At 38.2% G+C, this 16,028-nt stretch overlaps 2 protein-coding genes across 3 annotated transcripts in view; both read left to right on the forward strand.

Moving 5' to 3' along the window:
• LOC128092307 (uncharacterized) overlaps positions 1-6,347 on the forward strand; it is a 169,691-nt gene extending 163,344 nt beyond the window's left edge. Inside the window, exon 6 of the mRNA XM_052706208.1 lies at positions 3,111-6,347. Within this exon, the coding sequence (XP_052562168.1) occupies positions 3,111-3,272 (162 nt within the window). The 3' untranslated portion in view covers positions 3,273-6,347. The remainder of the gene's footprint in view (positions 1-3,110) is intronic.
• Positions 1-16,028, forward strand: part of LOC120416206 (polypyrimidine tract-binding protein 2) — a 325,004-nt gene that overhangs the window by 10,876 nt on the left and 298,100 nt on the right. The window lies entirely within an intron of this gene.

A 16,028-nucleotide genomic window follows, 5' to 3' on the forward strand; every position in this document is an offset into this window, starting at 1 on the left:
AGACTTTGCCAACTAATTACATTTTGGACTGGGACTTGACGTGGGACAACGCGCGGAGCGCGCGCATTTTCCCGTTCAACTCGAAGCGTAGTCCCACGTCGAAGCGAACGTGCTCAAATTATGTTTCGCTATTAATTTATTTATCTTTGGTAGTTTTCCCGTGAAGAATCCATTTCTTGGCGCGGGACTTGAAGTCTTTGCGCTCCGGATGCAGTTGGATGCGTTTTGGGGGGAACGAACATTGCGCGAAAGGTTTGCGTGTCGGCGGATTGCACTTGAGTGAGTCCTGTTTTTTTTTTCGTTGCGGTTTGCTTTTCCAGAAACGATAAAGTAATTAGGAAAGTGGAAGCTTTGAAAACTATTAAAACACGATTTGCGGTGCTACGTGGTAAGAATCGTTACAACTTATTATTATTTCAACTTTTTTGTCACTAGCTTTAAATATGCATTTTGTTACTTTAAACTATAACTATAAAGAATAAGATTGATGAGAAAGTTTTCCTTGCGATATTATATTATATTTATTATATTTTTGCATCTTATCACCATTTATATTTTGCATGTGAATTTATCTTTATAATATACATATTCAATAACACCAATTGAAAATATACAATTTGATATTTTTATTTTTAATTCCTAATTTTGAATTCTGTTAAGACAAAAAAATAGAGTAAACTTCTACTGCTCAAATTATTATTTTTGGATAATTGGAGAGCGACGATATTCGAAAGAAACAAGGACTGTTGGTAACGTCATGATTCGAATTCCCGGACGCTTCGAAACCCGGACACTTCAACTTGTTTTATCAATTATTTGGATATAAGTTCGCATTATGAATGTCAAAACTGTGTTATTTGATGAATTCTAACATCAACTTTCATTTAATGTTTGTTTGAACGCTGTAGTTAATGCCAAAACAATTAAATAAAATAAAATTATAAGTTTACCAAAAATGCGAAACATTTCAACGGAAATATTTCATAGGCGTCCGAAGCACCGGGAAGGCAAAGCAGAAATTTATGTTTTTGATTTCCTTAAATTCTAGCAAATTTTTATATAAACTATCGATTGTTTTGATGTTAACAGCTTATTTGTGACCTAAAGAATGCCATTCACTAACATTTCAGTCCAAATTTGTGAGATTCATAAACAAAATCGAGTGTCCGGAATTCGAAGCAAAAGTGTCCGGATTTCGAATCAGCTTTTAACAGTGTCCGGGATTCGAAGCACAACAAGTCATTTTAATTTTCAAATTCTGATGAAAAATTGTTAGAAAATACATATTTTGCATGAATTCTCTTAAAACTGACTGTTTATACTAAATCCTGATGATGTTTCTACATTTCCAACTCATTACATAATTTTTTGGCAGCTATAACAAAAATATTATGGTACTAAGTGTCCGGATTTCGAATCATGACGTTATCCAAATGATCCACGAGGCAAAAAAATCTCCGGGCTCCAGGCGGGTCTTGAACCCGCAACCTCCTCATTGTTACTGAGACGCACTGCCAATTTTACCACTGAGGCCCTGATGTCTCAAGCCATCATAGTGCTTAGTGCCTGTTTTTTTATTCTAAATATTTCATAACATACAACTTTTCACTGCTTTTCTGAAATAATTGGATCGTATAAAATATCAAAGTAGCGTTGCTTGAATGATTTTTTTTTCTTATGGGACACTTTTTCTTAAAAATTTTGAAAATATAAAAAAAAAACAGAAAAACATACCATTTTTTGATTGAGAGTGAATATTGCTAATTATTATTTATGAAAAAAACATGTAACCGAATTGATTCTTTGGGATTCAAACACAATATTGCGATGAAAGTATTTGTCTGCAAAAAAAAACAAGAATCTAGCAAATGAGCAACTCTCTACGAAATCGGCCGATTTCGACCACTTTTATTTTTTGTATTTTTTGATTTGACTTAAACTTTGTGGGGGCTTTCCTTATGACCAAATAAGCTATTTTTAAAAATTGAAAAACTGCAAATATTTCGCTAAAATCAAACTTTCGGTGGCTATATCTTGAAAAAGGAGCCCTTTATCAAAAAATCTGTAAAGTACTTCTATATTGCAAATTCAATTTTGCATTAAAAAATAATGTTAAACTTCATGAAACTTCGATTTTTTCCAAAAATCCCTATTTTTCAAAAATTCATAACTCGGCAGCAGATTTTTTGACCATGTTTCTCTATGGCTCAAAAGTTGCGGATTTTCGTCCCGTAAAACATATCAAAAAATCTCGAAAATCAAAAGATACGTATTTTGGGAAATTGAGTTTTTGTGAAAAAAAAGTTGATAAAAAAATCTTAATTTTTTTTCCGTGTACCTATTTTTTTCTCAAAAGTCCTCAACAATACTTACAACTTTGCCGAAGACATTTTTGTATGGACAGCAGCCAAAATTGTATGGAGACTTGTATGGATGAACTAATCACACAAAATAGTTTATTTGGTCATAGGGAAGGCCCCCACAAAGTTTGCGCAACATTCGAGAACACCCAAAAATGCATTTAAAAAAATGGCCAGCCCTACTGCGCTGTGTTTACCGCAGAGAGGATTCTGAGAACGAATCACATTTTACAGAGTCTACAGGGGAGGAAGGATGCGTGGACATACCGTACTCAACGCTTACAGAAAATGGAGGAATTTGTATAGTTGAAATTTTATGAATTGGCTGTAATTTTATAATTTTGACATACAACTTTGATAATAATCTTTAAAAACTAATTTATAAATAATCTTTGCACTCCGAAATTGCTTTTCACTTTACAAGAATGAAATAAAAACTTTTAAATGCATGCATGCATCAAGAAAAACTTTTAAGTTAAGTATGCCGAGTTCTGGAGAACTATGAAATCAAATGAAGCAAAACAATGTTAATTGCTTCAGCATTACACTAGAAAACCATATAATTTATTATTCATGGCGTGAATCTGATTTCTTCTTCAAACATATTTTATAAATAATAAAATTTAGTTTTTTCCTGCATAATTAAGTGTAGTAGAGTAAACCTACTTAGTTTCTCCTTTTTGTTTTCCCGTCAAACCCTCCTCCAACATGTACTAATCCAATTTTTTTCTTCTTTCTTTCTCCTTGCAGGTAAGCCTCTCACCTTGGAACCCACTTTCCCGCAACCCATATTCACGTGGATTTTCGTCGGTAATTATAACCCTGGATGCCTGGCCATGGCCACACACATCCGGGGGAACTGTATTTTTATTTTCTGTTCCGCCTGTTTGCTTGCTACCTTATTCAGTCTAGTTCCCTCCAAAGAGTACCGAGAACCGCGTACCTACATGCAAAAGTATGTAGTAACATACAACAGTCGAACGCCCGCAAACACCGACGTGGAGGTTTGCTCCGTAGTGCGCACGAGCCTCATCAACAATTCATGATCCTGCCTGACTGCCTGCTTTTGTCTGTGCGGGATCCTGGCCCAGAAACTAAAAAAAAAAAATGGTTGTGCAAAAAGAGCTCCCCACAAGTTACACGGGGACTTCTTGCAGACCATTTTGCACTGCTCTCGCAAGGTGAACCGGTTATCCACCTCCGTGTTCGGTAGGTAATCTGTTTTTGTGCTCAACCGGAATGGTCCGGCGGTCTGATAGCAGCAGCAAGAACAGTCATGCAACATTGGCCAAGGTTTAGCCTAGGCAAGCAGAAATTATAAAAATTTATTAAAATCATAATTTATGCTTCCATGTTTATTTATTCATGGAGCAGAAAAGCAACAGGAAGAGCCGGGCAAAAAAAAGCGTCAGTAAAGCAGTTGAGGAGCTCGTGTTGAACGCCCCAGAACTCCGTGCGGGTTCAGCAGGGAACAATAATGTTCGGATTCAGCGGTTAGCTTAATGATTGCCGTTCAGGGGCGTACAGGATGAAATGTTTCGCGCTCCTCTCTCCCTCACTTGTAGGTAAATATTTAATTGAATTAATTACCGGTCGCGACCCCCAGATCCTTCGGAGAGTTGAGCGCGGTTTGACGGCCGCAGACCGGAACTACGGGAAGAGCACCCACCGTTCAGGAGTAAGGGTTGAAAGCTGCTCGTTACGGATCTGTTTCGATTTTTTTCCGTTTTACAGTCGAGGCCAAACACTCCCGATTTGGATTGAGAGGAGTTCCTCTCAAGCAAAGAGGAAATCGCTCTAGAGTTATCAATCCACGTGTCAATCACAAACCCAATCTTACGATATCTCAATCAATTTATACATACTGCTTGTCATATCGTGGCGTTCAACTGGGTTCAATTGGGAGGAAAGCGCACCTGATTTGGGAGCAATTTACTCTTATCTGATAGTGACTTTTCATGACCGGGGTTCAACCAAACTATATTCAGCTTGAGAGGAAAACGCTCTCGATGAGCAAATTCCTCTCAAATTTGATCGTGCTGCTTTTAAGTTGCCATGTACTTTTTAAACATTGCTCCATTTGTAAAATAAGACGATTCAAGGTAACTGTTGCTTTCAGTCAACACTTCTCTGGAAATCGATATTTACTTTCCAACATGGTTCCAACTGCAGGGCCGGAAGCTGCCCGTGTGATAACGAGCATCCAACAGACGTCGTTGGCCCCCTTTACAGGGAGAAAGCAAGCACAAGTCTATTGTTATTTAGCAGTTAACCATTATGAAGTCCTTCGTAATGCCCGGGCACCACCACGGTGAAGTGGTCTCCCCAACCAGCGAACGGAAGTGAAATGAGCTCGGAATAAATCCGTGCGCCTGGCCGCCGGGTAATGGGACATCTAATGGGACTACCAGCTACCGGTTAAGTACTCAATTATCGCGGGCGGAGTGCCATTTCCCCCCGGTACCTCTTTTCTAGCTTTTACTTTTTATTTGCTGCGAGAAAAGGCGAATCTCGGGCGCAACATTGTCTCTTTAAATGTAGTGCGGGTGGCTTGAACTAGGGAGTCCCTTAGAATGGCCAAGGTGGAATGTCACAAAGTAGGAGCAGGTTGAAGGGAAAATTTCAGATGATCAGGCTGGTGAAACTTGATGATTCAGGCTTTACGTGCTGGAAGAGCTTCAACTTGAGCTTGATTATTTAAAGCTGCTTAGGTTATAATATTGTAATATAGAGCAATTCCAGCTCAAATCAGGATTTTTCTGGTACTTTTGTACCTAGAGGGTGACGAGCGGGAATTCCCGGGAAATCGACCATTTTTGGACTTCTCGATTCCCGGGAATTTCGGTCGAGACTCCTGGGAAATTTCAAACTTATAAACATCGAAGCAAAATTATATAACCTAATCAGAAAAAAAACATTTGAAAAACTCAAAATTGTTTAGAACATTGAATGTTCAATGTTTGATGTTCAAGTTCGAATAAACCAATGCTTCTCTTACCTTCTTATTCAGAAAGTGTAAATTTTAATTTGTCAAAAATTCCAATAACTTTTATTGAGAGAAGCCAAAAAAAAGGGAGCCCAAAATTTACCTTAAAAATATTAAGCGGTTGCACCCAGAAATGATATCAAATATTTTATTTTCAAATATAATTTTTTAAAGTTTTTTCTAAGAGGGACAAGCTTTTTCAAGTTAACTTCGATTTCCATATCATCTCTCGAGAATATCAATCCTCATAATCTATTTTTTGTGAATATTTGGGTTTTCCTGATAACTGAAATATTTCTTCAATGAATATTTCGGTTACCCTTAAAAATTACAAAAAAAAACAGTTTAATTTGTTGTTTTGAGTCGCTGTTATCATATTGCTGAATTCCCGGTACTAGGAAATGAAATGTAAGCTGTATAAGTTGTATTAGTTATTTTTTTTTTACAAAAATCTAATAACGAGTTTGTGCAAATTTTGAAAAATCATTAGTTCGAATTAAGATTCGTAAATATTTTAAACTACAATTTCGAGCCTTAAAATGCTCAAGAAACGATTTTTTATTTGCAGATTCAGAAAAAAATCAAAAGGTTTTATAAAGTTCCTCAAAATAATGATGCTACTTAAATTAACGTTTTATAGAATTAGTATGAATTAATTGTAATTGAATTCATTGAAAACAAACAAATTTATTACTTTTCATTTTGAATTTTTGGCACTATTGGCATAGTCAAAAAAAACTCCCGGGTCCCGGGAATTCCCGGGAAATGTCCAAACTCTACTCTCGATTCCCGGGAAATTGAAATCTCGAGAATCGTCACCCTCAATTTGTACCCGACCCTCTCCGATTTCAATGAAACATTGTAGACATGTTATCCTAGGCCTATATAAGACATTTTTGTGTATATGAAGCCAATAGTACTCGAAAATAACATTTGAGAAGGGCGTAATGTATTTAAATATTTTTGTATTTTGCAATTTAAAAATTACGGTATCTCGAAGCCGTTGCATCGTATAAAAAAGTGGTCAAAGACAAACTTGTAGGAAATTCGACGGGCTTTCTGAAAAAAAAACACTGAAAAATACACGCTACTTCTATGAGATTTTCAGATTTTTTAGTCTAAAACTAAAATTTAAAGGTGATGTAACGATTTTTATTCGTTCAAAATTTTTAAGGAAATAGCCTAAGATGTTACAAAAAGAATAAAGAAAAATGCAGGATGGTATGTCTCTCCTTAAAAAATACAAAAATCATTTACTAAAATTGTTTTTTTGAAAAGTGGTCTAAACGTCAAAATTTTTAAAAGCCGGTAGTGGGAATCGATTCCCCAGACAATTTTACATAAAAGTCTCCATATTGACCATTGTCCTATGTCCAATCCTTGGGAAGATACAGCGGTTTTAAAAATAAAAATGTTGAAAAAATGGGTTTTTTGGTGGTTTTTAGCAATTTCTATATGACAGTCTTGGGTTTTCAGTCTCGTATATATTTTTACCGGAAAGCTCGTCCAATTTCCCATGATTTTGTCTTTGAGAGCATTTCAATTGGATGTAAGGGCTTACAGAAATCAAAACGAGTCAAATTGAAAAGCTGTCATAGGCAAACTCATGGGAAATTGGACGAGCTTTCCGGTAAAAATATTTACGAGAAACCAAGTCTGTCATATAAAAATTGCTAAAAACCACCAAAAAACCCATTTTTTTTTAATTTTTATTTTTAATACCGCTGTATCTTCCCAAGGATTGGACATAGGACAATCGTCAATATGGAAACTGGGGAATCGATTCCTACTACCGGCTTTTAAAAATTTTGGCGTTTAGTAAATGATTTTTGTATTTTTTTTAGGAGAGACATACCATCCTGCATTTTTCGTTAATCTTTTTGTAACATCTTAGGCTATTTCCTCAAAAATTTTGGACGAAAAAAAAGTGACATCACTTTGTAATTTCAGTTTTAGACTTAAAAATCAGAAAATCTCATAGAAGTGGCGTGTATTTTTGTTTCAGTGTATTTTTTTTCAGAAAGTCCGTACAATTTCCTACAAGTTTGTCTTTGACCACTTTTTGATACGACGCAACGGCTTCGAGATACAGTAATTTTGAAATTGCAAAATAAAAAAAATATTTTAATACCTTACGCCCTTTTCAAATGTTATTTTCGAGTACTAGTATCAATATTTTTTTCGAAAAGATCGGGAAATTTCACGAATGTTTTATATTTTAACATTGTATATCGGACCATTAGTTGCTGAGATATCGACATTAGATACTGGTGGGTTGTTTGGGTGAGACTTAGAAAACATCAATTTTCTTGTTTTTAAACCTTTGCATGGCAATATCTCAGCAACTAAGCGTCGTATCGACAAAGTCCGAAAAAGCAAAATATAGAGAATTTTCTCAGCTTTTCAAAAATGATTTTTTCAAAAGTGGGCAAAAAGGGGCACTATTTTTAAAAAATCAATAACTGCGACTATTTTGAAAAAAAGTGACATAAAAATGGCTATAACTTGAAAACGGTGCCTTTTATCAAAATTTCACTAAGGTGCTTTTTGATTGCAAATTCAATTTTACATCCAAAAAATGAAATTTAAAAATTTTTGCGACCAATTTTTCGATTTTTTGAAATGAAATTTGATGTCCTCTAAAACATATCAAAAAATAAAAGAAATTAAAAATAGTGTTTTTTTGCAAATCAAGTTTTAGTGACAAACAGTTAAATAAAAAATCACCATTTTTTTTACCGTGTATCATTTTTTTCAGTGTAGTACATATCCATACCTACAACTTTGCCCAAGACACCAAATCGATCAAAAAATTACTTCAAAAGATACAGATTTTTGAATTTTCACATATCATTTTTATATGGACAGCTGCCAAATTTGTATGGAAAATTATATGGACAAACTAATGATGCAAAATGGCTTCTTTGAGCACACCGAAGGCACCAAAAAGGTTTCAGCCGGATTAAAAAATACAGACAAAATCGAATGACCGAAATCTCAGAGAATTGCTCCATAGAAAAAGCTGTTTTCTATGAAGCGTAATCAACCGGCAAACCTCTTTCCCTTTCTCTAAAGTAGTATTAATCTTTTGACCATTTTCGTAAATTTTCTGATTTATCGAGTTATTTTTTAAATTTAAAAATATACCTTTCAAAAGATCAATTTATAAATTGACAATTACAGATAGTATAAATCCGAACTTAAACAAATTGCAAAATTCTTGGATGTTTTTAATCACTTGCCTTTAAGATCAACATCAAGATAACAAAAATGTTCGTAAAATTCTGCTTTGTACAAAACCATTTTGTGTTAAATTCGACTATTTATATGAAAGCTGTATTCTGTAGCATGTCTGAGAAAAATACAATTGCTGTGTCTTGTAAAAATCTGAAAGAGTTTGTCTCAGTTTTCTTGCTCTTTTAATGCTAGAGAAAAGTTAACTGAGTTTTCCTGGATTTTTGATCAAAAGACAAAAGAAAAATCCTTTAAAAATTTGGAGCAAATAAAGTTTTTAGCAATCAAACATTTTCCCAAGATCGCCGTAAAACCAAATTTTCGATTTTTGATTAATCACCGAAATCCCTTGCGTATCCAAATTTCTCCTCCAAACAACAAACAATTAACAACCAGGGTGGCCACGTGCCGCCACCCACACTGTGGGGGGAGGGGCCACCAACTTTTATTTCCCACACAAACCCACAGTTTCGGTTCGGTGCAAATTATTCGGTTAATTTTCGGTAGGCCAAAACTTTGGCACTCCTTTCGGCAAATTTTTCACCAAAAACAGGAAGGAGGGTCGAAAATCTTTCAAGCTATGTTAGCCACGCCACCCTACCCCTCCTCAAAAACAAACAGAAATGTTTTCGCCCCGTTTCGACCGCCGAAGGAATTTATTGCGCGTGGAAAAAGGATTCGATCCCCGGTTGAGGGAAAAACTTTCGCAAATGATGTTTTTCTTTCGAGCGGCTTTTCCGAAATTTTTGGGAGGTTGGAACAAAATAAACGTAAAATCTCACCGTTTCAGCCAAAAATGTAAACATGGCATGATTTATTCACTCCGGCTTTTACCGGTGTGTGTGTTTGTGTGCTGATGGGAGGGCGAAAAAACTTTTAATCAGAAATCCGTTTAAGTTACCGACTCGCTTGGGCAATTCTGAACCTGGCGGCGCCAGGAGCTATCTTTTAACCACATTTTGCCCTGGCCTTCGGGAAAGTAGCGTGAAAAACGTTGAAATTTTCCCTAGATGGGGTGGAGTAGTTCATCTGCTGATGGGCAGCGATGCACGGCCCTTTGAGGTTAAACTAAACATAAAATTTTAATGATTGTAACTCGTGCACGTGCTTTGAACTTGTTTTTTTTTACTCGCTTCTGCTGCAAACATGCACGCATGCTGGATTTTCTGAGTGAGGAAGTTTTGGAAAAGTGCAAGTAGGAAGAGAGAAATGTCAGAGTGAACTACTTTTTCGCTGAGAACTAGTTTTCGTTTCATCCGTAGATGGGTTGAGAGGAAAATTTAACATTTCTTTTCAAGTTTCCTATGCTTATTTGTTTTTAGTCCTGGATATAGGTTCATCTAATATGTAACTAGACTTTTTTTTCAATTGTCAAACCCCTCAAATTTGTTCTGAATGAAAATCCCTGCCCACGCCACACATCGTCAAACTAATTTTCCCCAACATTTCAACAATCGTGTGGGCACTCCACACACTTTCACAGCCAAGCAACCAGCCAGAGTCACTCTGTTGGAAAAGTAATGCACTTTTAAATTGTCTTCCCCGCTCACGTTAACCCCTGCAGTTCTGCAACACCCTCTATTGCCTCCGGCAGCTGGGGGCCAAAATTGCAGTTCAAGTGTTTGCGCCCGTCGTCTGGTCCAAGTCCAAGTTTTTCCCCGAAATTACGACTTGTTGAAGGCAGTAACAGCACAGGAATTCAGATTTGCGGTTTTGTGGTCCACTCGCACACAGACGGACTGGTCCAGCTGATGTGGGGCCACCAGTTGGAATCTATTTTCGGCACCAGCGACAACAACCACGACGACGACTCTCAGTGTTCCGTCGGAGATTTTTCATGGATTTTTGCGTGGAAAATTGTTTTCCCCTATTCTTTTGTTTGCGTTTTTTGTCGGCAAAGGGGGAGGTGAAAATTTAATGCATGTGTGCTGTTATTTTCCACCCAAATATGTGTGCGTTTTTCTTTTTCGTCTTCTCTGGTCTGGTTTTCCCTCGTGTGGTGGTTGGGTGGAAAATCTTGTGTGTCCAGGGAGGAGGGCAGGTTCGTTACGGACTGAATAAAACATGTGTCCGAATTTTGGTGAGTGTATGTTTACACATTTTAACACCTTCGGAGTTCAACCACGACGACGACGACGATGTCGAAGGTTGGCGCTGGAACTTGGGGCATGAATATTTCAGAACGTTATCTGAAACTAATTTCTTGGGTTTGTCGGGGGACGACCACGAAACTGGAAATAAAATCGTAAGGTTTAGATTCAGAGTAGTCGGCGCTCTGTAATAAAAAGTGCCTTGCCTGTATTTAAATCTATCGTTGGATGCCATGGGGAATTGACACATTAAGATCGGGATAAAATGGCTTGAACTTATGTTTAGGAAGAAGGTTGAGCGACTTCGACTTTGTATTTAAAATAAATAATAATACTTTTTTTCGATTCGACATACATTTTTGAAGATTTTGCAGCCCTATCTTAAGATGTGAGTACAGTCCAGACACGATTATTTAAAAAATTGGAAGACATCTGTATTTTAATCACAGAAAACATGTTTTATGCTTCATACATAATGAAGCGTAAAAATAAACTAAAAAATCTTCACCAGGTGGAAACTTTTTTGAAAATTGAGAGATTTTTTTGTGTCACGTTCAAACACAATTTTCAAAAAAGTTTCCACCTGGTTGTTGGATGGGCTCTATCTATATCACAGATCAACAAAAAATCAAATGTTTCTTGTCTCTGAGACGAGAATATGTGTTCCTAGTAGATTTTTGCCTGCTGAATCCGAATCCGGGTCCAGAATTGCTCCAAATGGTCCCAATTTTGAGATTCACCCGTTTGAATTGTTAGTTTAGGCAAAAATTAGCTACTTTGTTGACTATTTTACAAAACCAAACAAATAAACAAATAAACCAATACATGTATCTTAAAGTTCACGTTCTCTTCTTTCTGAAACACCCCTGGTTTTTAAATTTTGATTGTTTCTACGCATATTTATAGCCATTTTAAAATTAGAATTTGACTTGCATGCAAGTTGGAAAAACTTGAATGAGAACCAACTGAAAATATAATTTTAAAATGGCTATAAATATGCGTAGAAACAATCAAATTTAAAAAAACCAGGGGTGTTTCAAAAAGGGGAAAACTTTAAGATACATGTATTGGTTTATTTGTTTATTCAATAGTTCTTTTGTAAAATAGTCAACAAAGTAGCTATTTTTGGCCTTAACTAACATTTCAAACGGGTGTATCTCAAAATTTGGACCATTTGGAGCAATTCTGGACCCAGATTCGGATTCAGCAGGCAAAATTCTACTAGGAACACATATACTCGTCTCAGAGACAAAATCTTGTTGGACTGTGTATTTTGAAACAAAATGTAGGGCATGCGTATTCTCATTTAATGAACTGCTTTTTTAATATTCGACTAATAAAGCTTAAAAGTTTTCCCTAACTTGCTTCTGTTTTACCAGTTTTAATTTTATTGAATAAAACAAAGCTTGATTCTTTTAATTTCTTTTGAAATTATACCTTTCAAATAAAAAAGTAATAAATGTTTTATAACAGCGAATGAAAATATTATTAAATTTAGTTACTTTCTAAAAAAAACTGAAAAATCTCATTGTTATCCGAGCATTCGTTGGTGAAGGTTGTCTGAATCAACATGACTCGTCGCGTCCCGGCGCAAAACGCCGGCAATATTGCCCTACCTGCGGCTCAAGCAGGCAAAAAAGTGGGAATTTCCAAAAGGAAGGTTGAGGCCTCAACTGATGGCCAAAAACCGGGAATTTCCAAAAGGAAGGTGCTTTTGGAAGTGACATCGAACAGCAAAAAGACGAAAAAGAGCGACGGTACTGTACCGATGGATGAGGAGGAGGAGAACTCTTCATCGCACGAGGAGCAGCTATTGAAGAACAACAAGTTTGCTGGACTGCCTGACGAGGACCAGGTAGCGGAAGCAAAGGAGAATGAAGTGAAACAGCGAAAGGAGAAACTGCCTCCTTTTTATGTGCGGCAATCAGCAGCAACGATCGACTTTCGAGCGGGGCTGGTTGAACTCATCAAGTCTGGGAAAGTCCAAGGCAACATTCGTCTGTGTCAAGACGGATTTAAGGTGCTGGTGCAATCCAGGCAGCACTATCAACTGGTCAAGGATTACTTGACCGAAAACGAGGCGGAGTACTTTACCCATGATGTCGTCATGGATAAGCCGTACAAAATCGTCGTCAGAGGTCTGTACGACATGCCAGTGGAGGAATTAGCTGCCGAGCTAAAAGTTTTGAAACTGGATGTGTTGGCCGTGCACAAAATGAGCCGACGCAACAAAGACATCAAGTACCGTGACCAGCTCTACCTGCTGCATTTGGCTAAGGGATCGACGACGCTTCCTGAGCTGAAGGCAATTCGAGCGGTTTTCAACATCATCGTGTCGTGGGAGCGATACCGACCAGTGCATCGTGACGTCACACAATGCTTCAACTGCCTGGGTTTCGGGCACGGAGGTAAGAACTGCCACCTGAAGCGTCGTTGCGCCAAATGTGGTACCGATGCGCACATCACATCCCAGTGCATCCAAGATTCGCTGGTGAAGTGCCTCAACTGCAACGGTGAGCACTCGTCAACCGACCGAAAGTGCCCCAAGAGAGCTGAGTTCGTGAAAATTCGGCAGCAAGCATCGACGAAGAATCAGCCTCAGCGTCGTAGAACTCCTCCAGCCCTGGTGGAGCAAAATTTTCCACCTCTTCAACCGCGACGCCAGGTCCCGAACTTGGCACCGTTGCCGTTGGATCCCAGGAAGAGAGCTGAGATGAATCATCCCCGGCCGGGTTCCAGCCAGGAGCCGAGACCGCCACCACCGGGCTTCAGCCAGGAGCCAAGACCAACCCAAGAACCAGCAGTTGAGGAAAATGGTAATGATCTTTACACCTCAACCGAACTCCTCAATATTTTCAAACAGATGTCCGCTGCACTGCGTGGATGCAAAACCAAGACCCAGCAGATTGAAGTGCTGACCTCGTTCGTCATCCAGTATGGATCGTAGGTCCCTCAAGCTGCTGAATTGGAACGCTTGCTCCATTAGGAGGAAGAACTTAGAGCTGGTGGATTTTCTTCGCGAGAAGGAGATCGACGTAGCTGCCATCACGGAAACTCATCTGAAGCCCGGTGAAAAAGTTTATCTGCAAAACTACAAGATTGCGACGCAGCTCGACAGGACCACGTCTGGAGGAGGAGGTGTGCTTGTCGCTGTTCATCGTGATCTCAAGCCACGCCGGCTGCCACACTTTAAGCTGGACATCATCGAGGCCGTTGGAGTGGAAATTTCCACTTCGGTTGGCCCAGTACTCTTCATTGCTGCATACTGCCCACGTCAGGTGAATGCCAGAGATGGTTCAGCAGCAAAACTGAAGAGCGATATCCAGAAGCTGACACGGCGGAGCGCAAAGTACATCATCGCTGGTGACCTCAACGCGAAGCATGAAGTTTGGGGCAACAGCAGGAGGAATCGGAACGGAGTGATTCTGCACAACGATCTGCAAAACGGATACTACAACGTTGTGAGTCCGGATCGTCCAACGAGGGTGGCTCGGTCTGGGAATCACTCAATCATCGACTTCTTCATTACCAATATGGCTGAGAACGTGGCTCATCCTGAGGTGTTTGAAGAGTTGAGTTCTGATCACTATCCGGTGGTTGTGGAGGTTGGAGCTTCCGTTACTCCGCAGCGGCAACCAACCCGGAAAGATTACCACAACGTTGACTGGCAGCAGTTTCAGCAAGTGGTCGACAGCAACATCGACTATGATCAACACCCGGAAACTTCTGCTGATATTGATTGTTCGCTGGAAATGATCCAGCAGGCTATCAACCAAGCAGAGGCTGCCAACGTTCGGGAGGTTCCTGTTAATATTAAGGTAACTGATATTGACGTAGATACTAAACACTTAATTAGACTTAGGAATGTTTATAGGAGACAATATCAACGGACTGGGGACTATGACAAAAAGATTTCAGTTAACAATTTAAACAAAATCATACAAGACCGACTTGACAATATCAGAAATCAAGAATTTTCAAAACATGTAAGCCAGCTTGGGAATTATTCAAAACCATTTTGGAAACTTTCAAAAGTTCTAAAAAACAAACCAAAGCCTATTCCTCCTCTTATTATTGAGGATTCTCCTTTGATTACATCCGAGGAAAAGGCAAATGCACTTGGGCTTCATTTTGTTAGTTCACATAATCTTGGCGCTTCCATGACCAGTCGTAAAGAAACATCAGTTGCCAATAGTATTTCAACAATCAATGACTCTACCTTTGAATTTCCTGCAGATTCCCATGTTTCTGGTGAGGAAGTCAAAGTTGCAGTAAAACAAATGAAAAATATGAAAGCTCCTGGCTTTGATAACATTTTTAATCTGGTGTTGAAAAAACAGAGTGATCAGTTCTTTCAACATCTAGCCAATATTTTCAATAAATGTTTGCAACTTGGTTACTTCCCCACCAATTGGAAGCTGGGCAAAGTCATACCAATTTTGAAGCCTCAAAAAGATCCAACATCGCCAACAAGTTATCGTCCCATTAGTCTTTTGAGTAGTCTGTCCAAACTCTTTGAGAAGGTCATCTATTCAAGGCTTTTGGATTTTACCAACGATAATAATATAATTTTGAATGAACAGTTTTGCTTCCGAAAGGGACATAATACTGCTCATCAGCTTACGAGAGTAACTAAAATCATCAAGCAGAACAAGCTTGAGTCTAAATCAACTGCTATGGCTTTGTTGGATGTTGAGAAGGCTTTTGACAATGTTTGGCATGATGGTTTGATACATAAACTGTATTTATACGGTTTTCCAATGTATCTTATCAAAATTATCCAGCACTATCTTTCGGAGAGATCGTTCAGGGTTTTTCTGAATGGGATTGCTTCTGGATTATTCAACATTGATGCTGGGGTTCCCCAAGGAAGTATTCTTGGCCCACTTCTGTACAATATTTTTACATCTGATTTGCCTACTCTTCCTGGTAATGGTGTGTTGTCACTTTTTGCTGATGACACTGCCGTTATTTATAAGGGTAAAATAACCAGATATTTAGTTGGCCGTCTTCAGAAGGGTCTTGACGTTCTTTCCGAATACTTTGGCGACTGGAAAATTCGCATAAATGCAGCCAAAACTCAAACCATCATTTTCCCACTTTCCAAATCGGCCAGATTTGCCCCAAAGGATGATGTTTTGATTAAAATGAATGATGTTTCAATACCCTGGTCAAAGGAAGTTGTCTATTTAGGTCTCATACTTGACTCGAAACTATTGTTTCGGCAGCATGTAGATAAAATATTGAACAAGTGCAGCATTCTCATCAGGTGTTTGTATCCTTTAATTAACAGAAAATCAAAACTATCTTTGAAAAATAAGCTAGCAGTTTACAAACAAATAATTTACCCCGTTATTG

This window comes from Culex pipiens, chromosome 1, assembly GCF_016801865.2.
Source record: "Culex pipiens pallens isolate TS chromosome 1, TS_CPP_V2, whole genome shotgun sequence".
In the NCBI taxonomy this organism is placed as follows: domain Eukaryota; kingdom Metazoa; phylum Arthropoda; class Insecta; order Diptera; family Culicidae; genus Culex; species Culex pipiens.